Below are 26,884 nucleotides of genomic sequence, written 5' to 3'. Positions count from 1 at the left end.
GCTGGGGAAGAATAGACCAGATTTGGATCTCCAGCGAGCTTACGATAAGATCAACGAAGTGCGAAATAGAGCCCAGAACGTTCTCAGACCATAACTCAATTCTCCTGGAAATAAAGTGTAAATCACTAGGACCATATAGATGGAGAATGAACGATTATTTAATGGATCAGGATGAGATCATCGATAAAGCAAAGAGCACCTTAAAAGAATATTTTGACCTGAACCTGAATAGGGAAACTAAAATCAATGTTGTCTGGGATGCAAGTAAAGCAGTACTCAGAGGCTTCCTGATCCAGCAGAACAAACATAGAAAGAATACAAGAGAGGCAAAGAAGGAAGAAATAATTAAACAGCTAAAAAACGTAGAAGGGAAGTTGACAAGGAACCCTGGGGATGAGAAGATCAAACAAACCTATAGATTTCTACAAATCCAACATGAAACATTGTTAAATGAAGAAATAGAATGGGGAATAAAAAAGATGAAACAAAAGTATTTTGAGTCGGCAAACAAAACGGGCAAGCTATTGGCATGGCAACTGAGAAAAAGGAAAAAACAAAGTGTGATTAACAAAATTAAATTGGAAGGCCAAATAATAGAAGACCCCAGTGAAATAAAAGCAAAGTTCCTCCAGTTTTATGAAGTCCTATACAAAGGGAAGGAAGATGAAGATATAAATGAGATAGGGAGGTACCTGGATAGGAATGGAGGGGTACAATTGACAGAGGAGGAAAAGGAATTTCTAAACGATCCAATATCGGTGGAAGAGGTCAGGTATGTAATCAGGAATATGAAATCCGGTAAGGCCCCAGGCCCAGACGGTCTTTCTTCAAAATATTATAAGACACTAGAGGAACAACTAGCCCCGATACTATGTAATGTAAGTAATAATATTCTGCAAGGTGGGGAGCCTCCGGATTCGTGGAGAGAGGCGCACATTACAGTAATACCTAAAGCAGACTCGGACAGACTTGACATAAAAAACTACAGGCCAATATCATTGCTTAATAATGATTATAAGATCTTCGCAGGGATAATGGCGAATAGACTAAAGAAATGTTTGAACAAAATAATAAACAAAGACCAAGCCGGATTCCTGCCCGGAAGGCAACTAAAGGATAATGTGAGACATGTAGTTAATATAATCGAATACTTAGAACTTAGGAATGATGTCCCGGCTGCGTTAATCTTCATAGACGCCGAAAAGGCTTTTGATAATGTTTCGTGGAACTTCCTATTAAAAGCGATGGAAAAGATAGGAATAAGAGGGCCATTCCTAGAGGGCATAAGAGCTATCTACACAGATCAAAGGGCAAAACTGATCATCAATAGCAATCTAACAGATTCGTTTACAATAACAAAAGGTACAAGACAGGGGTGTCCGTTATCCCCCCTGTTATTTATCATGGTCCTGGAGGTTATACTGAATAAAATAAGAGAGACGCCTGAAATAAGAGGGATCAAAATTGGCACAAAAGAATATAAACTAAAGGCATACGCCGACGATTTAATAATCTCAGTAGAAGACCCCTTAAAAGGAATAAATGAAGTTATTGAGTTAATGGAGGATTTTGGAAGACTATCCGGGTTCAAACTAAATAAAACTAAAACCAAGATGCTGGTAAAGAATGTAGATGAGAACTCAAAAAATAAGATCGAAGATGAAACAGGGATAAAGATAACAAAAAAGGTTAAATATTTGGGTATTTGGGTATCCCCAAAAAATATAAACCTAGTGGAGGACAATTATAATAGAATCTGGAGGGAGTGCAAAAAAGATCTAGACAGCTGGAATAGATTACAGCTTTCTTGGGAGGGGAGAATGGCTGCCATTAAAATGAATATTCTTCCAAGAATGATATTCCTATTTCAAAATATCCCGGTAGTCAGAGGTACATCAATGTTTAAGGACTGGCAGAAGACCCTGTCAAGATTTATTTGGCAGGGTAAAAGAGCCAGAATTAAATTTAAGCTGCTCACCGACAAAAGGAAAAGAGGGGGGTTTGCGGTACCGAATCTACAACTATACTATGAGGCTTCGTGCCTCTGCTGGATTAAAGAATGGGTAGTTCTGGATAACACCGACCTGCTTGACCTGGAGGGCTTCAATGCCAGATTTGGGTGGCACGCGTACCTATGGCATGATAAGGGAAGGGTCCATAGGGGTTTTTCAAACCATATAATAAGAGGGGCGCTGTTAGAAGTATGGAATAGATGCAAGAGGATAATAGAAAAAGACACCCCTTGGTGGCTGTCGCCCATAGATATTTTAGCCAATAAAAAATTAAATATGGAAGGCAAAAGATTGACGTACACAGACCTTCTGATAAGTTCCGATAAAGGTTGGAAATTGAGGCCCTATGAAGAGCTAAAAGATAAATTATCGGGGTGGCTACAATACCATCAAATAGGGGCCCTTTGGAATGAACATAAAAAAGTCGGAATGAGTAAGAATAAATCCAAGTATCAACTGGAAATATTAGATGGGAATACAAAACTCTTAACTAAAATGTATAACCAACTATTAGATTGGGACACCATGGATGAGGAGGTTAAAGAGGTTATGATTAAGTGGGCTATAGATTTGGGATATCCCCTAGAATACGAAAGATGGACAAAACTCTGGAACAAAGACATGAAATTTACAGCTTGTGTCGGACTCCGAGAGAACATAGAAAAGATGATGTACCGTTGGTACATCACCCCAACAAAGCTAGCAAAGATGTATAAAACCGGGGATAAGACCTGCTGGAAATGTAGGAAGAAAGAGGGAGACTTCCACCACATGTGGTGGACATGCGAGGAGGTGAAAAAGTTCTGGGGCGCTGTCTATGAGGAACTAAAAAAGATTTTAAAGTACACCTTCCCAAAAAAGCCTGAGGCATTCCTTCTAGGAATGGTGGGGGCTGAAATCAGGAAAGAAGACCAAACCCTGTTTCAGTATGCAACAGTATCCGCTAGGATACTGTTAGCAAAGAAGTGGAAAACACCTAACATCCCAACAATCAGAGAATGGCAAACCAAGTTAACTGAGTACACTGAACTAGCAATAATGACGCAGAAGATCAGGCAGCAGAAAAATACCAAATTTATTAATGAGTGGAACAAATTTTTTGTATATATGGAGACAACTTTAGGGAACATTAAATTCTCAGTAGGCATAATATAAAAACTGTGAGGTAGTGATAACGGGTATTATAGATACTGCTGAAGATATTGTTGAAATACAGCTCGCGCCGTGGTGGTGGGAAGTCAGAGAATGTTATAGACCTAAGTAATGATCCAGTACTTAGATGGTATGGATTTTGAACTTGGTTCTTTTTTCTTTTCTTCGTTTTGTTTTCTTTTCTGCTGCTTCTATGGATGAAATATTTTGTATGTGCTTTTTTTCTTTTTAACTATTGGAATAACAATAAAGTTTATTAAAAAAAAAAAAAAAAAAAAAAAAAGAAGGCATCTGAAGGCAGCCCTGTTTAGGGAAGTTTTTAATGTTTGATGTTTTATTGTGTTTTTAATCTTCTGTTGGGAACCGCCCAGAGTGGTTGAGAAGGCCCAGCTGGATGTGTAAATCATTAATAATAATAATAATAATAATAATAATAATAATAATAGTGCAATTTGATGTGAGGCACATGGAAGCACGTTCTTATTTGCACACATTATCCAGCTTGCACATGTACTTTGTCGAACACATCTGCTATTTGCTTTCTATCACAGTTTTTTTTTTAAGGAATTCCATTCACACCAACATACCCAAATTGGGAGTTCTGGATGGATGAGAGATAGTTGGGGCGACAGGTGTGTGGGGTGCAGAACAGGAAATGAAGATCATGGGGAGAGATGAGCGTCAGCAAAGTGAAGAAAGCAAATGCTCCTTATTGCATTTTCCCAAGAGAGTTGAAAATCTGATAGGCAGCATCTATGCTTTGGAACTCCCTGCCTAGTGACATTACACAGGCGCCCTCATTATATTGTTCCTGATACTTGCTGAAAACTTTATTTCAGCAAGCCTACCCAGAAATTTAATGTAGTTATCCATATTTGTTTAAAAATATTTTTCTGTTTCCTTTACACTTTATCTTATACACACATATTTTTTCAAACAGTTTTGTTAAATTTAGGTGTTTTATTGATAATTTTATCATGTACGCCACTGAGTTTTCTCAGTAGTCTATGAATCGTCCTAAATAAAGGGGGATTTTTAAGCACAACTAGCAAGGACCCCTCCCTTTGAGGCCAGCTCTATAAATATTAAGCAGCAAGGAACTTTGGTTTTCTTCCCCCAGAGCCCATAGGACACAGAACTCAACAACACATTCATGCAGTAGCCTTAGAACACAAAGAGGTAGACATAATACATTATGGCAAGTTGCAAAGATTTTAGTGAGAAAACAAGGAAGCCAGGGGGTTCTTATATGTAAGAATATTTGTTTGGGAATAAAGGAAAGGAACTTCATCACTTACATTTTACCTGATTGCACAGAACTTGGGGCAATGCAGCACTTTCAGGGAGAAAATGTTCTGAGAGAGTGTTGATTTAGATGGTTCTAAGGTGATTGGGAGAGAGAAGCATTGCGTAAATTTAAGGGGATCATTTGATGGCGATTGATTAGTTTTGAGACCAGTGGTAGGAGAAGCTCCATCACTGCTAAGCCTTTGAGGTAGCCAATCATAAATTTATTTAAAGGTTGATTCCACCTCCCTATTGATTCTGGACTTCCACCATAAAAAGACTATCCAATTCAGGCCAGTTGGCTATTAACTAAGAACATAAGAAGAGCTCTGCTGCTGGATTAGGCCAGAGGGGGCCCATCTAGTCCAGCATCCTGCTCTCACAGATGCCAGCCAGATGCCCATTATTGGATGATGCCCACGAGAAGGACCTGAGTGCCACAAGTCATTGCGAAGAAGGGGCTTACCTGCGAATGGGTGTTCTGAAATAAAGCTCCAAATAGCTGCCTGTCCAGAATTTCCTGAAGGGGGCGCCAAACCCTAGACACCTGAAAGGGAGCGCTGTTGGACTTCATCGAAACAGAGGTTTCTGTCCACCATAACAAAAACTATCAGGGAGCTGGGTTTATTTCCTAGCATTCAAGAGAAGCTTTGTGGCACTTCACCCTAGACAGCCTTGGTCCTGAGCTGCAAAGCTGTGTGCCTGTTCTGGCAGAGACACAGCAGCTTGAAGGGTAATGGTGGGAAAACCTGCTGCTGCTTCTCTTTCCCCTCTCCATTTTCCTGATTACAATTATTTCCTTTACCAATTAATCTACGAGCATTGTAACCACTGGACAAAACACAGCTGATGCCCAGGTTATTGTTCTTTAGTCGTTTAGTCGTGTCCGACTCAGGCACTCCTGTCTTCCACTGCCTCCCACAGTTCGGTCAATCTCATGCTGGTTTGAGAACACTGTCCCACCATCTCGTCCTCTGCCGTCCCCTTCTCCTTGTGCCCTCCATCTTTCCCAACATCAGGGTCTTTTCCAGGGAGTCTTCTCTTCTCATGAGGTGGCCAAAGTATTGGAGCCTCAGCTTCACAATCTGTCCTTCCAGTGAGCACTCAGGGTTGATTTCCTTCAGAATGGATAGGTTTGATCTTCTTGCAGTCCATGGGACTCTCAAGAGTCTCCTCCAGCACCAGAATTCAAAAGCATCAATTATTCGGCGATCAACCTTCTTTATGGTCCAGCTCTCGCTTCCATACCAGGTGCCCAGGTTAGGTTGGACCATATTTCTGCTTCAGTTGCAACAGAAGCAAGGTGCAATTTTTGGTTTTTTTTCCAATTTTTTTTTATTAGTTTTCCAAATTTATGACACATACGGTAAATCCACAAACATGAAAAGAAAACATTAAAAAACAAACAAACAAACATTTATCCTAACTGTCATAATTCCACTTTTGTTAACATTGTTGGGTGACTTCCTCAAATCCCCCTGGCTGAGTTTCCATATAAATCATTGTAGCAGTTTTCCAAAACTATTTTTACATAGAATTTACTTGGTTGATTAACATCTTTCTTTCTTTTCATTTTAACAACATAGTATTCTACAACATCACATATTTAAATCCTAGGCCTATCTGATACTCGCAAGTAATTCTGTTTAAGTTATCTTAACATAGTTAGCTAAATAGTCTTTAAATTTCTTCCATTCCTCTTGGTACTCCTCCTTCTTCTGGTCGTGGACTCTTCCGGTCAGGTCGGCCAGCTCCCAAAAGTCCATCATCTTCATCTGCCATTCCTCCACTGTTGGTACTTCTTGTAGTTTCCAATTTTTGGCCAACAAAATTCTAGCTGCAGTTGTGGCATACAAAAACAATCTGGCATCTTTCTTGGGCAATTCCAAACCTGTTATTCCAAGTAGAAAGGCTTCTGGTTTCTTAATAAATGAGTATTTCAACATTTTTTCCAATTCATGATAAATCTTTTCCCAGAAGCCTTTCACCTTGGGACAGGTCCACCACATATGTGCAAGGCGCAATTTTTGTGCCCGTTGCTGATCAGGTCGAAATTGCCACACATGGTACAAAAAAGCAACTGGGGCTTTTTGGCCCAGCAAATGCACCAGGTGGGCTTTGCAATAATAATAATAATAATAATAATAATAATAATAATAATAATAATAATAATGATTTAATAATAATAATAAAGCTGCTCATCCTTCTGACAAAGGCTCTGTTCCTCCCGGCAGGCTGTGGGCATTTCGGTGGAGTTTGTCTCCCACATCACTCGCTCCTTCGCTATCAGCACACAGCCCACCAAAGTGGAGAGAGCCAGAGAGGCCACAGTCAACATGGGGAGTGCGGTGAGTCGTGGGGAGAGGGGCACATGTGGGAGGTCTGTGGCTTCGTTTAGGATGCTGCTTGGGTGCATTGGGGCAGGGAAGAGAGACCAGGCTTTGGTCTTTCAAATGTCCATGGTGACATACCCCCCTCTTGCCTCTCCCCTTCCATTCTGCTCAAATCATTGCATCAGAATTGTGGTGTCCTGCGGTGCCCCCTAGGCTTGGTGCCCAGTGTGGTGTAACTGGTCACGGTGCCCTAAATCCGCCTCTGGAGAGGCCCTGCCCTCATGGGGCCTTTGGAGCTGGTTCGTAGAATCAGTGAATTGTAGAGTTGTAATTTGAATCCCCACGACGGGGTGAGCTCCCGTTGCTGGGTCCCTGCTCCTGCCAACCTAGCAGTTCGAAAGCACGTCAAAGTGCAAGTAAATAAATAGGTACCGCTCTGACGGGAAGGCAAACGGCGTTTCTGTTTGCTACTCTGGTTCGCCAGAAGCGACTGAGTCATGCTGGCCACATGACCCGGAAGCTGTACGCCAGCTCCCTCGGCCAGTAAAGCGAGATGAGCACCGCAACCCCAGAGTCATCCACGACTGGACCTAATGGTCAGGGGTCCCTTTACCTTTACCTAAGGGACCCCAAGTGTCATCTCCCTGTAATGCAGGTAAGGTAAAGGTAAAGGGACCCCTGACGATTTGGTCCAGTCATGCCATTTACCTTCCCGCCGGAGCGGTACCTATTTATCTACTTGCACTTTGATGTGCTTTCGAACTGCTAGGTTGGCAGGAGCAAGGACCAAGCAACGGGAGCTCACCGCGTCGTAGGGATTCAAACCGCTGACCTTTTGATTTGCAAGCCGTAGGCTCAGTGGTTTAGACCACAGCGCCACCTGCGTTGCAGGTATCACAGCTAAAAAATCCGATGGATGGCTGTCCAAACCTCTGCTCCCCCTCTCCAGAATCAGTTGTGCTCTTCTCACCCCCCCTGCCCCCCCAAATAAACACATTGCTTTTGGTCATCCAGAACCAGCTCCAAATTGGCATGGGAGCTCCTCAGCCTCTCCCTCCACTTTCCAACTTCCACTCTTGGGAGCTGTTTATGCCCATCTGGTGGGCAACCAACTGGGCGTTGGGCTGTGTTGGTGAGGCTGCCAAGGCCATAGCACTCCTCACCTGCCTGCAGAGGCAGTCCCCGCTGTGTGAGTCAGCTCTGCTCCTTCTCCCCCATTTGCAGATTTCTGGGTATAACCAGCCTGTGCTGTCTGCTTGCTCTCCCTCCAGGTGTTTGCCGGTGTGGCCATGACCAACCTCCCGGGCATCGTAGTCCTGGCCTTTGCCAAAGCCCAGCTGATCCAGATCTTCTTCTTCCGCCTCAACCTCATCATCACACTGCTGGGGATGCTCCACGGACTCGTCTTCCTGCCTGTGGCCCTCAGTTATTTCGGTGAGCCAGTTTGCCTTCCCAAGCCGGACCCCTACAAAGAGGGGCAATAGCTGAGGCAGCCTGTAAAACGGACCCCTGACCATTAGGTCCAGTCGTGGCCGACTCTGGGGTTGTGGCGCTCATCTCACTTTATTGGCCGAGGGAGCCAGCAGACAGCTTCCAGGTCATGTGGCCAGCATGACTAAGCCTCTTCTGGCAAACCAGAGCAGCGCACAGAAACACCGTTTACCTTCCCGCCGGAGTGGTACCTATTTATGTACTTGCACTTTGATGTGCTTTCGAACTGCTAGGTTGGCAGGAGCAGGGACCGAGCAACGGGAGCTCACCCCGTCGCGGGGATTCGAAGCGCTGACCTTCTGATCGGCAAGTCCTAGGCTCTGTGGTCTAACCCACAGCGCCACCTGCGTCCCTGTAATGAGGGGCAAAGAGGACAGGGGCACGGGGATGGAGGCACAGTTTAAGCTGCCTGCGACAGGAGGGGGAAGTGGTTGCCCACCATTGCTCGTGGGGTGGGAGAGGACTGCTCTTTCCTGAATGACTCTAAGGAAGTTGTTATGTACTGAGTTGAATAGGATCCAAACTGCAGCAGTCTGATTGGTCTTAGAACAATGCAGCAGTATGATTGGTTGGCAGGAGCCACCCAATCATGCTCCAGATAGAAGTGAATCCACAATCTGATTGGCTTACAGTAGAATTCCGGAATTAGCCAATCATGTGCAGCCCATTGTGTAAATAATGTATATAAAGCAGATACTTTGAGGGGACATTCATTCATTCCTCCTCACCACTATGAGCTGAATAAAGAGCATGAAATCACTTTGCGACTCTGAGTATATTTCAGAAGTGCTCTGCAGAGGTAGTTTGCTTGCTGCAGGGGGTTCCTCTCTCCATGAGACCTCGCTCTGGGTTCTCCTCCTGTCGAACGGGCCCATCTCTTCCTCTCTTCTCCAGCGTTTCGGAAAGATGCAAATCCAGCTGAGCTTTCATTCATTCGCTTTTTTCCCCATGTCACTTTCTCACACCCACACGAAAAGATGCTCAGAGTGGCTTGCAGCAAAGAAAACAATGCATTTCAAAACCAAACTGTGCAAAAAGAATTTCCTAATAGCACAGCAAAACACATGTAAGCTGTTTAATCCAGTTTTATCTTCAGTGCCGGCTTTAACTTGCTGATTTAGAATACACCCCACTTTTGAAGAGCTGGCAGCACTGCTCTGTACCAAGTCCCCACTCGCTCAGCACAGTGCCTGTCTGTCTGTACGTTTCCGAGCACAGTTCAAAGTGTTGGTGCTGACCTTTAAAGCCCTAAACGGTTTCGGCCCAGTATACCTGAAGGAGCGTCTCCACCCCCATTGTTCAGCCTGGACACTGAGGTTCAGCGCTGAGGGCCTTCTGGCGGTTCCCTCCCTGCGAGAAGCAAAGCTACAGGGAACCAGGCAGAGGGCCTTCTCGGTAGTGGCGCCCACCCTGTGGAACACCCTCCCACCAGATGTCAAAGAGATAAACAACTACCTGACATTTAGAAGACATCTGAAGGCGGCCCTGTTCAGGGAAGTTTTTAATGTGTGACATTTTAATGTATTTGTAATCTTTGTTGGAAGCTGCCCAGAGTGACTGGGGAAACCCAGCCAGATGGGCGGGGTACAAATTATTATTATTAAGCCCCCCCATGCCATGCAGGACAGAGTTAAACTATGGAACTTGCTCCTACAGGAGGCAGCAATGGTTGTCCAACTTGGTGATGGCCTCCCATTCAGATCGCTTTAAAAGACAAGTTCACAGAGGAGAGGGCTATGATGGCTCCTAGCCACGATGTTTCTGCTCTGCCTCCACGGTTGAAGGCAGCAATGCTTATGAATGCCAGTTGCTGGAAACTACAAGAGGGAAGAGGTCTCTTGCGCTCAAATCCTACTTGCTGGTCTTCCAAAAGAGGCATCTGGGGCGTTCACATAAGAGGCTGGACTAGATGGGCCATGATCCAGCAGACTCTTCTTATATTCTTATGAGCTCCCTTCTTCCCAGCAATCAGACTACAGCTATGAACAAATCATGGTGGTCAGCGCTTCTCTTCTGTGCATGCTCCTTGACCGAGACAGCAACTGTCCTCCAGAATGGCTGCTATTAAGTACAGTGGTATCTCGGGTTACATACGCTTCAGGTTACAGACTCCGCTAACCCAGAAATAGTGCCTCGGTTAAGAACTTTGCTTCAGGATGAGAACATAAATCGTGCTGCAGCGGCACGGTGGCAGCAGGAGGCCCCATTAGCTAAAGTGGTGCTTCAGGTTAAGAACAGTTTCAAGTTAAGTACGGACCTCCGGAACAAATTAAGTACTTAACCCGAGGTACCACTGTAGTGGGTTGACAAAGCAGACGACACAGAGATTTCTCCAAGTGGTTCTTTATAGTAAGCTGGAGCTGAACTGAACAGCCGGCTGTCAACATTATAACAACAACACCCCAGGGTTTCCCGCCTAAATTACCTGAAGTGGACCTGAGTGAAAACTATACAGTCATATAGTTGAAGTAGGGGTTGAAGTAGCTTTGGGATGAGTATTTTTGGGTTGTGCTCTGTGGCAAACCGGAAGTAACGGAGTGCATTACTTCTGGGTTTTGCTGCTCGCGCATGCGCAGATGCTCAAAATGATGTCATGTGCATGTGAGGAAGTGGTGAATCGCGACCCACGCAGACACAGGTTGTGTTCGCTTCAGGATGCGAACGGGGCTCCGGAACAGATCCCGTTCGCATCCAGAGGTACCACTGTATACACAATATGCCTGGTGGCCAGGGTAAGCTCTTCAAAACATAACACCTGCCATGTAGGTGTGGGTGCTTCATGTGAAGTTAGGGAGCCTGGTGGTTGACTCTACCTCTTTTTGTCCCCACACCACCCCACTAGGGGTGGGTGGGTGTTTTGGATCAGGTTAGCCATATTGATTTGCATGCTGTTAGTGGATTATTGTCATTGTCTTGTTGGGCTGTGTATGTGATAAAGGGAGGCCATACCATGGTGAAGGCGTCTTCTTCTGTTTGTCCCCGTGTCAGTTTCAGTTTATTGGTTAATTTTTCTAGTAGAGCTGTTTCCCATACTATTTGGTACCATTGGTCCATGCTTACTCCTGACAGCTCTCTCCAGTGTCTGGTTATGATGTTTCTGGCTGCTGAGAGTAGGTGGGTTATGAGTTCTTTGTGGTGTAAGTGGGCATTGTTGCTGTGCATGCTCCTTGACCGAGACAGCAACTGTCCTCCAGAATGGCTGCCATGTGGTGTGGGTGCTTCATGTGAGGTTAAGGAGTCTAGTGGTTGACTTTACCTCTTTCTCTCCCACCCCACTAGGGCCTGATAGCATCCACTTGAATGTGCAGCAGAAGACAAAAAGCAGCCTGGTCATCGCCAACAGCCTTGCTCTTGAAAGCAGCAACGGGATCCAGAACCAAGCCTTTAGTGGCTGCAGTGAAGCTCCAAAGGACAGGCCCAAGCAGGAGGGATCTGAAGGAGTGGGTGGCAGCTGCCCAGAAGGAGCGGGCATCTAGGCAGACACAGGACAGAGGCTCTGGGCAAGCAAGGATGCTGGCCGGTGCGGGGAGCAATGACAGCAGCCCCCGCAAGCGAGTGTCGTGTGTGTGCGTGATTGTGCGCACACCCAATAGTAATTATTCTCCAGCCTGCATCCCTGTGAGCAAGAGGGCAACAGTACAGTGTTATCTGTAAGAACCTGGTTCCTAACTGCAAGAATCTGCCTAATGTGGGTAGATTTGTAAACCAGAGTTCTGGCCTTGTCCCAGCCAACCAAGAAGAGCTGGAGGACCCCACAAACTGGTCGCCTGTGGTCCCCCACTTTCTGCAGCCACCAGCCTGGTGGAGGATGTGATTCCAGGTGTTTCTTCCTCCACAAGATGCTCCTCTGAAGAGGAAGGAGAACCAGGACATAAGACTGGGACAGATGTGCGATGGGGCCGCCTTGCCAATGCCTCTGCGCTTCTGGTGGTTGGGGCCTGTCTGAAAACCCCATGGACGTTCCCTTGAGTTCCGTGTGCGAAAGATGGGGTGGAAATGGAATAAAGATCAAAAGCAGCACAAACACATTTCTTTGTGTTCCTCGGCAATTCTCTGGTGGTTTGTCTCTTGGTCAAAGCTGCCCTTCCCTCTAACGATGGGGCTTCAGAGGTTGCACAGGGTTGCAGAGCTGTGGCTCTAGGCGGGAGGGGGAATAATAATGGCCCACCCCCAACACCCGTTTTTTACCCCCTCCTATTGAAGCCACTCTACCAAATAAAGGTAAAGGTAAAGGGACCCCTGACCAGAGCAGCGCACGGAAACGCCGTTTACCTTCCCGCCGGAGCGGAACCTATTTATCTACTTGCACTTTGACGTGCTTTCGAACTGCTAGGTTGGCAGGAGCAGGGACCGAGCAACGGGAGCTCACCCCGTCGCAGGGATTTGAACCGCCGACCTTCTGATCGGCAATCCTAGCTCTGTGGTTTAACCCACAGCGCCACCCACATCCCATAACCTACCAAATAGCTTTCACTTTAGTCGGCCTGCCTGGGGCAACAGTGAGCAAAGAGTGAGCCTGAGTCACAAGCTTCTGTGGACTGGTTGGTTTAGTCAGAAGCATCTGGTGCCATCAGAACTTGGCATAACCCCATATAAAACAGGGCAGGTATGGAGGAGGGAGGTAAATGGCTAACTGCTCCAAGGGCCAGTGGCGTAGCGTGGGTTGTCAGCACCCAGGGCAAGGCAAGTAATTTGCGCCCCCTAACCCGTGGATTTGCGCCCCCTAACCCGTGGATTTGCCCTAACCCCCAGATGTTGCGCCCGGTGCGGCCGGCCCCCCCTGCACCCCCCACGCTACGCCACTGCCAAGGGCAGCAAACAGGGCCTTCGCTAAGACGTCACCGTGCCTTCTTTCCTCCAGAACACAGGAGGAGACATAGAGACCCCTCTTCCCCTGTTTTACTCTCTCCTCCACAAAATAAAATAAAATATTATTTTGCTTTAGTGATTTCCCCTCCTTTCCGTATGGTGGATCCAGGGTGTGTATGAAAGTAATTCTATAGAAAGCAGCCATGGGCTAATCAGGGCCGCAGAACAACACCTGCTTGCCCAACTTCGGGTGTCATGGGTGATGCCGGGGTCGTTTTCATTTTCAATATGGCTGGGCTGGAAGGCAAGGCTGATCACTGGCTGGTTGACGGGGCTTGCAAAGAAACCATTTGGTGTCAACGTGCCTGGATGTCAAAAACGGGGCACTAGGCACCAAGCCCATGAGGAAGGGACAGACAGGGCCTTGCAGAGCCAGGCAGAGGCCCGGGCCAGGTAGATAATGTGCTCCCCCGTTTTTACCCTGGGGATAACTGAAGTCTTATAAATAAGTATGTAAATAATTTTCACAAAAGTTATGCTGACAAGTAGTTTTATTTCAAGGCTTGAACTATATCTGCATATAAAGACAAAATGGAAAATATAGATATACAATATAAAAATACATAGGGAAAAGGATTATTTGAAGTATTTACATTTAAATATGCTTTCCTAGCAATTGTGAATATGCTGACCGAGGCCCCCTTTGGAATCGGAGGCCCGGGCCAAGTGGCCCATATGCCCCCCCCCCCTGTCTGGGCCTGGGGACAGAAAATATGCTACCACCAGGCCGGCCCTCAGCAGCTGCCCCATCTTACATCTGAGGGTGGGGGGCATAAAGATGAATATGAAACTCATAACACTAAAACCCATGGACATCCAATGAAACTGAATGCTGGAAGAAGCAAAACAGGTTAAGAGAAAGTCCTTCATGCAGTGCAGTTAAACTATGGAACTCACTGCCACAGGAGGGAGTGATGGCCACCAACCTGGATGGCTTCCAAAGAGGACTGGACAAATTCAGGGAGGAGAGGGCCATCAATGGGTACTAGCTGCCACAGCTATGCTCTACTTTGACAGTCGGAGGCAGAAATAATGCTTCTGAATCTCAGTTGCAGAGAGTGCTCTTGTGTTCAGGTTCTGCTTATGAGATTCTCCACAGTGGGAACCAGAGGCTGGACTTTGGCCTGACCCAGAAGGCTCTTCTTATGTTCTTTACCCATACAAGAATTCCAATTGAGAAAATTACACGACCTTTCCCCTCTTGTTTTAACAACTGATAGCTCAGTCCGTAGAACACGGGACTCTTAATCTCAAGGTCATGGGTTCAAGCCCCAAGTTGGGCAAAACATTCCCGCATTGCAGGGGGTTGGACTAGATGACCCTCACATAGTCCCTTCCAACTATGTAATTCTGTGATTCCAAGTTTTATATTCTGCTGTTCGATTGGATTATCGTTTTTAAATTACAAAAAACCAGAAGAGCCCATTTTCTCTCTGGATATAGCCATCCTTGCCAGACAGCTCTCTGAGCAAAATATTTTTTCCTGCAACTTGCGGGTGAAATCGCATCAGCTCCGATCACCCCTGGAATAGTCACTGAGAGACTGGATGCCCGTTTTAAATCTAGATGAAGTCACTGGAACTCAGGGCTGGCAAGGGCCAGGAGGTGTCGCACTGCGACCGGAAGTTGCAAGGCAGCACGTGCTCGGCTTCTCTCTTTGGACTCGACCCATAACGTGCTGGCGCTCGAGCTCTCCCTCCCTTCCTCTCTATCGCTAGTCTCCGAGTACATCCGGGCACCTCCGCCCTCCCCTCTTCTCGCGAGGCTTGGCCCGTTCATCCTTCTTCCCGACGTCGCGTCCCAAGATGGCGGCCCCCTGGTGGAGGACGGCGGTGGCGGCTCGGCGGGGCCTCGAGGCGAGTCTGGGGGCGGCCAGGAAGTCGCTTGGGGGGGGGGGCTGGAAGGGGCTTCACGCGCTGCTGCGGAGGGTTCAGGTGCCCCCACTCGGCCAGGAAGCTCCCCGCGTGTGACGTTGAGGGGGGGGCGTCGCTGCCTCTCAGCCTACCTCGCAGGGTTGTTGTCATAGCTGTCAACTTACAGATTTGAAAATAAGGGACCAGCAGCCTCGAAAATAAGGGATCAGCAGCCAAAATAAGGGATTTTGAATGAATTTATTAATACGGTCACAGACCAGCGTCAACACACACAATATCACAGATCATAAAAAATATATATCAGAAATACAAAAGACAATATGAATATAACAAGGATTTAAATATAAAAATTAAAATTAATTATTAGCGTGCCCCCTGTAATTAACATTTAGGGGTTTAGTCACTATGGAATACCACTTGCTTCCTGCGATTGATTGCAGATGCACAGAATTTAGCTACCTTTAATGTAGTCTTGGGATTCTTGTCCTCTAGCAGTAGAGGATTTTGCTTAGCTTATACATAAAACCGGCACTGATGGAGCCATGCTGCTTTTGCTGCCACTGACTGTGTTTTGCAGGGGGTTGGACTAGATGATCCTTAGGGTCTACAACTCCCACCAAAGAAGAGCGGCAGGCAAAACTGATGAACGACGTCGAGATGGCAAAGCTTACAGGCAGAATTAGAAACCAGGAAGAGGACCTCTTTAATAAAGAATGGGGAAAGTTTATAATTTAGTTGAAAAGCTATTGTCAAGAGTTACATACATTGGAAGGATTGACAGAAAACTTGTGGTAAAAATTTGGGCTATGGATGGACAGATGATTTATAAAAATAGAGTTATGAAAGGGATGCAGAGGGGGAAATCACTACATTAAGATGCTGCATTGGTTGGAGGGGATGCTAAGCAGCACGTCGGGGTTGCCGTTGTCCTGGCGCAAGGAGTTCCATCGGCCCTTCCCCGCCTGAGAGAGAAGGACGGAGGGAGAGAGAATGTCGCCCACGCTGCCCACGAGTCCGGCATGAGGCGGTTGCGGCGCCGCTGAAGCGCTGCCCTTCTGCGTCCCTCCCCATCTCCTCCTTTTCCTCCTCCCTCAGGCCACCTCCTCAGCAGCCACTGCTGCTGCCGCCTCTGGCTTCCCCTGGCAGCGTGGCGGAAGTCTCGCAAGAGAGGGGCTGCCCGCCCACCCATCTCATGACGCGCCCCTGAGGGGGAAAGGGGAGAGACGGAGACGCAGCAGCTCGTGTGTGCACTCTCTCGACATGGAGGACCCCGAGCCGCTGCTTCCCTCCTGAGCCGGGCGAGCATGAAACCTGGGAAATTTAAGGGGCATCATCAATAAGGGACAGCAGCGGGACACGGCGCTGGGATAACGGAGTTTCCCGCCAAATAAGGGATGGTTGACAGCTATGGTTGTTGTTGTTGTTGTTGTGGGATTTATTGAAGGAAGTGGGGAGAGCCATGCACACTACCCTGAGCATCTTGGAGGGAAAAAGGCGGGATATAAACGTGACAAATTACATTTAAGGGGCCTTCACTTAAAAGCTTCCAGTGAAGCCTGGAACAGGCACGGTGAACCTTCAGCTGCTTTCAGCATCAGGAAGTTCTTCCTGAAGTTCAGTCTAAATCTCTTTACCTTCAGTTGCAGCCCTACCCAACTTCATGTGCGTCAGGGGCAGCTAGGGTGGTGGCCTGCAGATGTTGGACCACAACCCATCAGACCCAGCTAGGGATGGGGGAAAGTGTGGTCCAACAAAACCGCCACCTTGAACGTGACCTTTTGTTGTTGTTGTTTAGTCGTGTCCGCCTCTTCGTGACCCCATGGACCAGAGCACGCCAGGCACTCCTGTCTTCCACTGCCTCCCACAGTTTGGTCAGACTCATGTTTGTAGCTTCGAGAACACTGTCCAACCATCTCATCCTCTGTCGTCCCCTTCTCCTTGTGCCCTCCATCTTTCCCAACATCAGGGTCTTTTCCAGGGAGTCTTCTCTTCTCATAAGGTGGCCAAAGTATTGGAGTCTCAGCTTCACGATCTGTCCTTCCAGTGAGCACTCAGGGCTGATTTCCTTAAGAATGGATGGGTTTGATCTTCTTGCAGTCCATGGGACTCTCAAGAGTCTCCTCCAGCACCAGAATTCAAAAGCATCCATTCTTCGGCGATCAGCCTTCTTTATAGTCCAGCTCTCACTTCCATACATCACTACTGGGAAAACCATAGCTTTAACGATACGGACCTTTGTTGGCTAGGTGATGTCTCTGCTTTTTAAGATGCTGTCTAGACATAAAGGTGACCTTTATGTCTCCTAATTGTCTCTGTATGTTGCACATGCCCAATGCCTTCAACATTTCCTCATAGCACCTTCACCATCTTTGTTCTTCCTCTCCTGGGCATGTCCCACTTTGTCAACATCATCCTTAAACTGTGTGTGGCCCAGAACTGGCCACTCCAGGTGAAACCTGCCCAAAGGAGAGCAGAGCTTTGGAACCGTTTCTTCTCACAGTCTAGACGCTGTATGATTTCTGGTGGTACAACTTCGAATTGCATTAGCCTTTTTAGCTACTCCACAGTGCACTCCTGATTCCTGTTTAGTTTGTGTTCTACTAAGACCCCTAGTTCCTTTTCACACGTGCTCCTGCTAAGCCAGGTGTCACTCATCCTATTCTTCTCCTGTCAGGATAAATCTTGCGTCCTCCTGCCTTCAAAGGTATTCACTACCCCTCACAGTCTGGTGTCTTCTGCAGCTTTAATGAGCATCCTCCATCTAAGTCATAGAGGAATATGTTCAACTATGCCAGGCCCAGAATGGAACCCTAGGGCATCCAACTTGCCTGTTCTCTCCAGGAGCCACTCTTTGGTACAGTCCATCACCTAAAAATAGCCTGTATTGTCTAGCCCACATGCAAGCAGCTTCCAGTGCTTCTGGAAGATGAAGTTGTCAGCCAGGCATCAGGAATTTTAGATTCAGCAAAGCTTGCCTTCCGGTATATATCAGGATAGTTGAAATCTCTTCTTTGAAAATGTGCTCATCTGGCTGTGATAGGTCAGTCAGTAGAGCATGGGACTTTTAATCTCAGGGTCCTCGAACAGAAGCCCTACCTTGGATAAAAGATTCCTGCATAGAAGACAGATGGACTAGATGACCCTGAGGGTCCTATGATTCTAGATCTAGGAAGGCATCATTCAAGTCTTCTTTTTGACATGACAGTCTGCAGCATGCTCCCACAAAAATGTAGCTGTTATTTCCCTCTTTATAAAAAAATTTACCCAAGTGTTTAGGTTTGTAGATTTCTTCATTCGTGTATACATCCTTTTAATGATCTGTTCTTTATTTCTCAAACAATTCAAACCTTTCCACCATCTCTGTAGCCAGTCCCTTGATTCTAGTTTTCTTCTCTCTTTTTTGAGGACATAACCTTCTTGGAGGCTGAGTGCTGCCAAAATTGTTAGTTCTTGATAACTAAATGGCACCTCTTTGTTCAGAGGCAACAGCATCTCTGAGTAGTGGGAGCTAGAGACCTAGAAAGTGTGGTGTGTGCTTGTGTCCCCTGTACTACAGGGGAGCTCTTGAGCTAACCTAAAAATATGCATAGAAGTGCTTGGTTTGGTTCTCCATTGTGTCAGATGAATAGCTGATTGTCATTCTGTTCTCAGGCCTTTGTAGGGAGTCCTGGCAATACTTCTTGGCACCTCTGTGCAAGGCGGGATTTCCGGACCAGTGTTGCCTGCTGTAAGGTAAGAGCCTGAGAGATCCAAAAGATACTTGGGTGGCTGCTGTCCTGGGAGAGCTGTGGAGCACTCAGCCTTTTTGCAGGAAAGACTGGGTTTTTTTCCTTTTAGGGCCAGGGCTTCAAATGGGGTTCTCTGACTTTGCTTGCTGAAGAAAGCTAACCACATACCATGCTAAAAGGTGTTGGGAGCACCTTTCATTTTGTCTGCAGAGGGATTTTTCTGTATGAATTAGGTCCCCTCACATTTAGGCCAGGGGTGCGGGTGGCACTGTGGGTTAAACCACAGAGCCTAGGACTTGCTGATCACAAGGTCGGTAGTTCGAATCCACATAATGGGGTGAGCTCCCATTGCTCAGTTCCAGCTCCTGCCAACCTAGCAGTTCGAAAGCACGTCAAAGTGCAAGTAGATAAATAGGTACCGCTCTGGCGGGAAGGTAAACGGCGTTTCTGTGTGCTGCTCTGGTTTGCCAGAAGCGGCTTAGTCATGCTGGCCACATGACCCGGAAGCTGTACGCCGGCTCCCTCGGCCAGTAAAGCGAGATGAGCGCTGCAACCCCAGAGTCGGTCACGACTGGACCTAATGGTCAGGAGTCCCTTTACCTTTACATTTAGGCCTGTGAGGGGCCCTGAGCATGCCACAGCTGAGCTGGGTTCAAGGGAGCCTCTACCCCCCACCCCTGTCAGGACCTTTCAATAGAAAGGCTAGGTCAGGAAGGGGATCATAATCAGCACCACAGCATTCAAGCAGGGGTGGGGGGGTTGGGTCTTCTTTCCCCAAGAGTCTTCTTTCTCTTGTATAAATGTTCCTTGCACAGCAATCTGCATTAGAAAAAAACCACTCCCTCTGGTGCCAAATCCAGAGTCAAAGGTCCTTGTGGATGTATTGTAAATCACCCAGAGGGCTGTGAGGCTCTGCCCACCCCTGGCTTCCTGTGTATTGTGGCACTGCAGGCAAGGGCAAGATGCCTTCCATTATTATAAAGATGGCATAGGATTCTGCTGTGCGCACACATGCTGCTTGTGTGAGAGAGGTAAACACCTCCTGCAACACCTCTCTTGCAGAACCGAGCAGCTCGGGTTCGTGTTGGGAAAGGAGACAAGCCCGTAACCTACGAGGAAGCCCTTCCACCCCACTTCATTGCACACCGCAAGGGCTGGCTCTCCCAGCACACAAGTGAGTTGGGGGGCAGTGGGGGGGGGAGGGAATGGGCTGTTCTGACACTTGTATTTGGAAAAGGTTAAGATGTACAAGTGGTCTGCCGCCACTCCTTCCTGGAAGGTTTTGGGTTTGGGGCTGTTGTCATCAAACGGGGCCTAGGACACTATTGTTGGAGAAAGGAGGTGTGGGGTGGGGGGTCATCACTCTTGACATCTTCTGCACCACTTGTGTCTTGAAAAGAGAAACTCATTCAGTGTTCTTGTCTGCAATGGGTGGTTTTCTTGGTAGGTATAGATACTCCCTTGGGACTTGTTATGAGCTGCATACAAAGTTCTTCCAAACCTGGCCTCCTTGGAAGGGTATTCAGTCACTTTGATTTGATTTAATATTTGTAATTCTGCTTTTCCAGCAACAGATGCTGAGCTCAAAGCAGCTCACAACAACCACAAGAGCCTTAAATCACAAACATACATTGCAATCATGATCATATCGAACACAGCAGCATATAAATAAAGCAAAAAGACAACCACCAATTCATCAAAACAATTAATGCAATTCAATAAAGGCATAATAATTCCCCCTGGAATTGACCTAGGTTGTGAGCCATGTCCTCATTGGCTCGGCCATTTTGCAACCCAGTGAAGTTGTGAACCAAAGGGCTGGTTGAAACCACCAGCAATAGCTATGACCCTCCTGAATGCAGAGCACAGCGAGGATGGTGCTCCCTGATACAGAAAGTCAGTGTGGTATAGAGGTTAGAACATCAAATTAGGACCTGGGAGACCAGGGTTTGAATCCCCACTCGGCCATGAAGCCCACTGGGTGATGTTGGGCTAGTCACTCACACTCGCCTAACCTACCTCACAGTAAGGATGAAATGGGGAGGATGAGAACTATGTATACCACCTTGAGCTCCTTGGAGGAAAAAGTGGGATCGAAATACAATAATTAATGAATTAATGACCTACCCCCACTTCCCCTTGTGTTGTTGCCCACCCTGTAGGTAACCTGAGTGGCGAGGGAGGGGCAGCTGAACGCTCTGTGGAGGATGTCTTCATCCGCAAGTTAATCTACGGCACCTTCCATGGCTGCCTGGCCAGCGATATTGTGTTGAAGCGCCGTGCCAACACACTGATAATCTGCGCCATTTTCCTGCAGAAGCTGCGGCCTTCCAAGTTCTACTTCCTGATTGGCTACACAGAGACGTTGCTCTCCTTCCTGTACAAGTGCCCCGTCAAGATGGAAGTGCAGACGGTTCGTGAGAAGGTGGTCTACAAGTATATTTAGTTCTGGCCGTCCCTGCTGGGGAGAGCTTGTCTTTGAGCCAAGACCCAGCTGGTTCCTCCTGCTTCTTGAGCCAGGAGCAGGAGCCTTCCAGCCAGGGACTTCAGAGGGAGTCATGGGCACCTGGGAACTTCTGCTTGGTAGCCACCTTGTAAGGAAGACACTCAGTTTGCTTGTGTAGGCTCAGAGAATGACTGAGCCCTGGACTCTTGCTGTGAAAGGAGCTGGGGTTTGGGGCTTTTTTGTTGAAATCCAAACAAAGAATGTTTGTGCCCCTTATTCGTGGCTCTTTCCAGATCTGTTTTCCTGGACTCTCGACTTATATGCCAGGAGCATCCCAGAAGCTGTTGACGTCCATTGGGCTTAGCCCTGCTCCAGGCAGGGGATTGAAGTATCTTTGTGGCTATAGCAGCCTTGGTGCAGAAACTGCTCAAAGCATCCCCTCCTATATGGCAGCCTCTTTGCGGTGGTCCTGCAGGTTTCCGTTTGGTGCCAATTACAGAAGATTAGGGATGTGGGTGGCACTGTGGGTTAAACCACAGAGCCTAGGACTTGCTGATCAGAAGGTCAGCGGTTCGAATCCCTGTGACAGGGTGAGCTCCTGTTGCTCGGTCCCTGCTCCTGCCAACCTAGCAGTTCAAAAGCACGTCAAAGTGCAAGTAGATAAATAGGTACCGCTCCGGCGGGAAGGTAAACGGTGTTTCCGTGCGCTGCTCTGGTTCGCCAGAAGCGGCTTAGTCATGCTGGCCACGTGACCCGGAAGCTGTACGCCGGCTTCCTCAGCCAATAAAGCAAGATGAGCGCCGCAACCCCATAGTCGTTCACGACTGGACCTAATGGTCAGGGGTCGCTTTACCTTTACAGAATATCTGGTTCACACAGGCAGTGGGTGGCAGTGCATTCCTTCTGCAGGGGATAACTTTACTGTTCAGAGAACTGGGCCGCTTTTCTTTGGGAGAAGAAAAGGCTAAGGAGTAAACCTCACACAAATCTGAAGCGGAGTTCCTAAGACGGTTGGATGGCACCTTGTACGCCTCCTTCTGGCAACTCCTGCAGCCAAGCTGGTGCCAAATGTACTGCTCTGCTTTCTTTTGGACCACATCAGTGAGGCTGGGTGGGGGGGTGGTGGTCTTGTCATCTGGACAGCCCAGGACCTCCATACACACTGCTCAGGTTTGCACCCTGGAAAGGTTTGGGTTTTTTTGCTGCTGCTGCTGCTGCTGCTCTGATAGATGGGTTGTGGACCTTGTCCTTTGTCATCAGTGACGGTGACATCACTCTTTGCTTGGGGCCACTCATACTTGTGCAGCCAGCGCCCAGCTAGCACCAACACAGCAGAGAATTGTACTTTCCCAGCACAGATACAGGAAATGTAAATTCCCTGGAGCAGAATAAGGCAGCTGGGTCCTGGGCAGCAAATGAGTAATAACTGTCTTTGATGCGCTATAAAGCAATTGTCCTCCGTAAAAGAGAGGGAGAACGGTCTGGATTATGCCGTCACTTTTGTCCTGGAGTGGTAAATAGGGCAAGTGCCCAGCCACTGACCTTGTTAAAAATGAGGGAGCTGAAAGAATGATGCTAGCAGTTGGCTTGTAGGCCCACATCGCACAAGCCGGCTGCCTGTTTTCTGTGCTGGGTGTGGTGGAAGAGAGGCTTCTTCCACTCTTCCCAGCAGACAGCTGGGGGAGGGGGGAGGCGGCATTTTGAGGGGGGGGGGGTTAGACCTCACCTACTTTGTGCTTTTTCCACTGCACCTACTGGTTGTGGATACTCCTAGGGGCATCCTGTCCTCACAATAAAGAAGGTCATAGAATCATAGGAGAGTTGGAAGGGACCCATGAGCTATCTAACAGAACCCCCTGCAAGCAAGAACCACAGCCAAAGAATCACTCTCAGATGGCCTTCCAGCTTCTGTTTAAAAACCTCCAGTGAAAGGTTGTCCACCACCACTTAAGGGATTCGGTTCCACTGTCAAGCTGCTTTTAACTTCAGAAAGTTTTTCTTAATGTTTATTCAGAATTTCTTTTATTATAATTTGTATCCATTGGCTTGGGCCCTCCCCTCTGGAGCAGCGGAAAGCAATCTTGCTCCAACTTCCATGTGACAGCCCTTTAGGTACAGTGGTACCTCTGGTTACGTACTTAATTCGTTCCAGAGGTCCATTCTTAACCTGAAACTGTTCTTAACCTGAAGCACCACTTTAGCTAATGGGGCCTCCCGCTGCTGCTGCGCCGCTACCGCATGATTTCTGTTCTCATCCTGAAGCAAAGTTCTTAACCCGAGGTATTATTTCTCGGTTAGCAGAGTCTGCAACCTGAAGCGTATGTAACCTGAAGTGTATGTAACCCGAGATACCACTGTATTTGAAGAGGCCCATCAGATCTTATCTTGTCTTTTTTTTTATATATATAATATTTTTATTTTCCATTTAAACACAATACAACGAACATAAACATACAAAAAACAGAAAACGAAACAAAAAACATGTATCATTTCATATCCTAATTTCATATCCCATCTTCCCCGACTTCCTCATGCCTCCCCTTTCTGTATTCCAAATTCTTATTGATTGTTCAGCAAATCTTCCCTTATTTTAATTTAAATTTAGACTATTCTTCCTTATTCTCCTTGTCTTAACCAATACTAATAGTAACCATTTACTTTCCAGTCCAACATCATTCTAACTTTCATTAACTTTGTAATATTTCTTTAGATAGTCCTTGAATTTTTTCCATTCTTCTTGCGCTGCTTCTCTTCCCTGGTTTCGGATTCTGCTCGTCATTTCTGCCAAGCCCATATAGTCTATCACCTTCATCTGCCATTCTTCCAGTGTGGGTAGTTCCTGCGTCTTCCAGTACTTCGCAATGAGTATTCTAGCTGCTGTTGTAGCATACATAAAGAAAGTTATATCCGTCTTTAACACCCCTTGGCCGACAATACCCAAGAGGAAGGCCTCTGGTTTCTTGGGGAAAGTATATTTAAATACCTTTTTAAGTTCATTATAGATCGTTTCCCAGAATGCCTTAATCTTCGGGCAAGTCCACCAAAGATGAAAAAATGTACCTTCAGTTTCTTTACATTTCCAACATTTGTTATCAGGCACATGGTAAATCTTTGCAAGCTTGACTGGGGTTATGTACCACCTATATATCATTTTCATAATGTTTTCTCTTAAGGCATTACATGCCGTAAATTTTATCCCGGTGGTCCACAACTTTTCCCAATCAGCAAACAAGATATTATGACCAATGTCCTGAGCCCATTTAATCATGACCGATTTAACCGTTTCGTCTTGTGTATTCCATTTCAGCAGCAAATTGTACATTTTGGACAGATTCTTAGTACTGGGTTCTAACAGTTCTGTCTCCAATTTTGATTTTTCCACCTGGAAGCCAATTTTACTGTCCAGTTTAAACGCTTCGTTTATTTGATGGTAGTGAAACCAGTCTCTCACCTTCCCTTTTAATTTCTCAAAACTCTGCAATCTCAATTTGTCCCCTTCCTTTTCCAAAATTTCCCAGTATCTTGGCCACTTGGACTCCATATTTAACTTTTTAACTGCCTTAGCTTCCATTGGCGACAGCCACCTTGGAGTTTTATTTTCCAGCAAGTCTTTATATCTGACCCAGACATTTAGTAGTGCTTTTCTGACAATATGATTTTTGAAACTTTTATGTGCTTTAACCTTGTCATACCACAAATATGCATGCCACCCAAAAATGTTATTAAAACCTTCCAAATCCAAAATGTCTGTGTTTTCAAGAAGTAGCCATTCTTTCAGCCAGCAGAAAGCTGCCGCTTCATAGTAAAGTTTAAAGTCTGGCAGGGCAAACCCCCCTCTTTCCTTTGAATCCGTTAATATCTTAAATTTAATTCTGGGCTTTTTGCCCTGCCAGACAAATTTAGATATGTCTTTTTGCCACCTCTTGAAACAATCCATTTTATCAATTATTTGCAATGCTTGGAACAAAAACAACATTCTTGGCAATACATTCATCTTTATAACTGCAATACGGCCTAACAAGGAAAGCTTTAAGTTGGACCAAATCTCCAAATCTTTTTTCACTTCTCTCCAAGTTTTTTCATAATTATCTTTAAACAAATTCACATTTTTAGCTGTCATATTTATACCCAAATATTTCACTTTTTTAACCACAGTTAACCCTGTCTCATTCTGAAACCTTTCCTTTTCTATCTGTGTCAAATTTTTCTCCAAGACCTTTGTCTTAGACTTATTCAATTTAAATCCTGCCATTTGACCAAACTCTTGAATTATTTCCAAAACTCTTTTCGTGCTAGCTTCTGGCTCTTGTAATGTAAGTACTAAGTCATCTGCAAATGCTCTCAGTTTATATTGTTTAGCTCCGACCTGAATCCCTTTAACCAACTGGTCCCTCCTAATCATATTAAGCAAAACCTCCAGGACCGATATAAAAAGTAATGGGGAGATAGGGCACCCCTGACGTGTCCCTTTTTCAATCTTGAACTCTTCTGTAACCACATTATTTACAATTAGTTTGGCTTTCTGTTCAGAGTATATTGCACCTATACCATTCTCAAACCCTTGGCCTACCCCCATCCCCCGGAGGTTCTTCAACATAAAACTCCAAGAAATGTTGTCAAAGGCTTTCTCGGCATCCACAAATATCAAAACAGCTTTAGTGTTTATGTTCACTTCCAGCTTTTCCAAAATGTCAATTATATTCCTTACATTGTTCGACAAATGCCTTTTTGGGAGAAAGCCCGCTTGGTCCCCGTGAATCTCCTCCATCAAAACTCTTTTCAGTCTCTTTGCTAAAATATCAGCAAAGATTTTGTAATCCACATTCAGTAACGAGATGGGTCGGTAGTTTTTAAGTTGGGTCTTTTCAGTCTCTGTCTTTGGTATAAGTGTAATGTAGGCCTCTCTCCACGTATCGGGTGCCCTTTTCCCCTCCATAATCTCATTGCAGACTTCCTTCAGAGGTTGTATCAACCCTTCCTTCAAAACTTTGTAATATTTGGAAGTCAGTCCGTCCGGTCCGGGGGATTTGCCCAGCGTCATGCCTTGAATGGCATCTTCTATTTCTTGTGCTGATATCTCCTGGTTCAATATTGTCTTACTTTCTTGCGAAACCTTTTTCAGCCCATTTTCCTCGAGGAACTGTTGTATGTCCATTTCTTTCTGCGGCCCTTGTGTGTAGAGTTGTCTAAAGTAGTTCTGAAAGCAATTCCTAATTTCCGCTGGGTTGCTTATGTTTTTTCCTTCCACTTCTATATTTGTTACCGTGTTGAGTTTTTGTCTCTTCTTTATTTGCCAAGCCAGTAACTTGCCACATTTATCAGCAGATTCAAAGGTCTTTTGTCTCATTTGTTTAATTTTCCACTCTAATTCTTGATTCATCAGTTCCATATATTGTGTTTGATGAAATTTGATTTCTCTTAAAATCTCTTGGGATTTTGGCTTCGATCTTAATTGTTTTTCCCCTTCTTTTATCTTTTCCAAAATTCTCTCCTTTTTCTCATTTTGCTTTCTCTTCTTTAGAGTATTTTGCTGAATCAAAAACCCTCTCATCACGGCTTTGCTTGCGTCCCATACTATTCTTTTTTCTACTTCAGACCGTAAGTTGATTTCAAAATAGTCTTTCAAGGTTTTTTGGGCCTTCTTGCAGATCTCCTCATCTCTGAATAAGGTGTCATTCATTCTCCATCTGAA

At 46.1% G+C, this 26,884-nt stretch overlaps 2 protein-coding genes across 2 annotated transcripts in view; both read left to right on the top strand.

Annotated features, from left to right (window-relative positions):
- Positions 1-12,301, top strand: part of NPC1L1 (NPC1 like intracellular cholesterol transporter 1) — a 46,296-nt gene extending 33,995 nt beyond the window's left edge. Inside the window, exons 17-19 of the mRNA XM_083629263.1 lie at positions 6,686-6,799; positions 8,056-8,218; positions 11,555-12,301. Coding sequence (XP_083485389.1) covers positions 6,686-6,799; positions 8,056-8,218; positions 11,555-11,751 — 474 coding nt within the window. The 3' untranslated portion in view covers positions 11,752-12,301. The remainder of the gene's footprint in view (positions 1-6,685; positions 6,800-8,055; positions 8,219-11,554) is intronic.
- Positions 12,302-18,651: 6,350 nt separating this feature from the next.
- On the top strand, positions 18,652-21,468 carry MRPS24 (mitochondrial ribosomal protein S24; the record flags this gene model as incomplete). Its single annotated transcript, XM_083625800.1, has 3 exons — positions 18,652-18,750; positions 19,809-19,920; positions 20,909-21,468. Coding segments are annotated over 3 exons (495 nt in total), but the record flags the coding sequence as incomplete, so codon positions are not given.
- Positions 21,469-26,884: the final 5,416 nt, after the last annotated feature.

Source organism: Podarcis filfolensis (genome assembly GCF_964270895.1).
Source record: "Podarcis filfolensis genome assembly, chromosome: 8".
In the NCBI taxonomy this organism is placed as follows: Eukaryota; Metazoa; Chordata; class Lepidosauria; order Squamata; family Lacertidae; genus Podarcis; species Podarcis filfolensis.
Note: the sequence above shows the minus strand (reverse complement) of the source record. Positions and strands in the feature narration are given on the sequence as shown.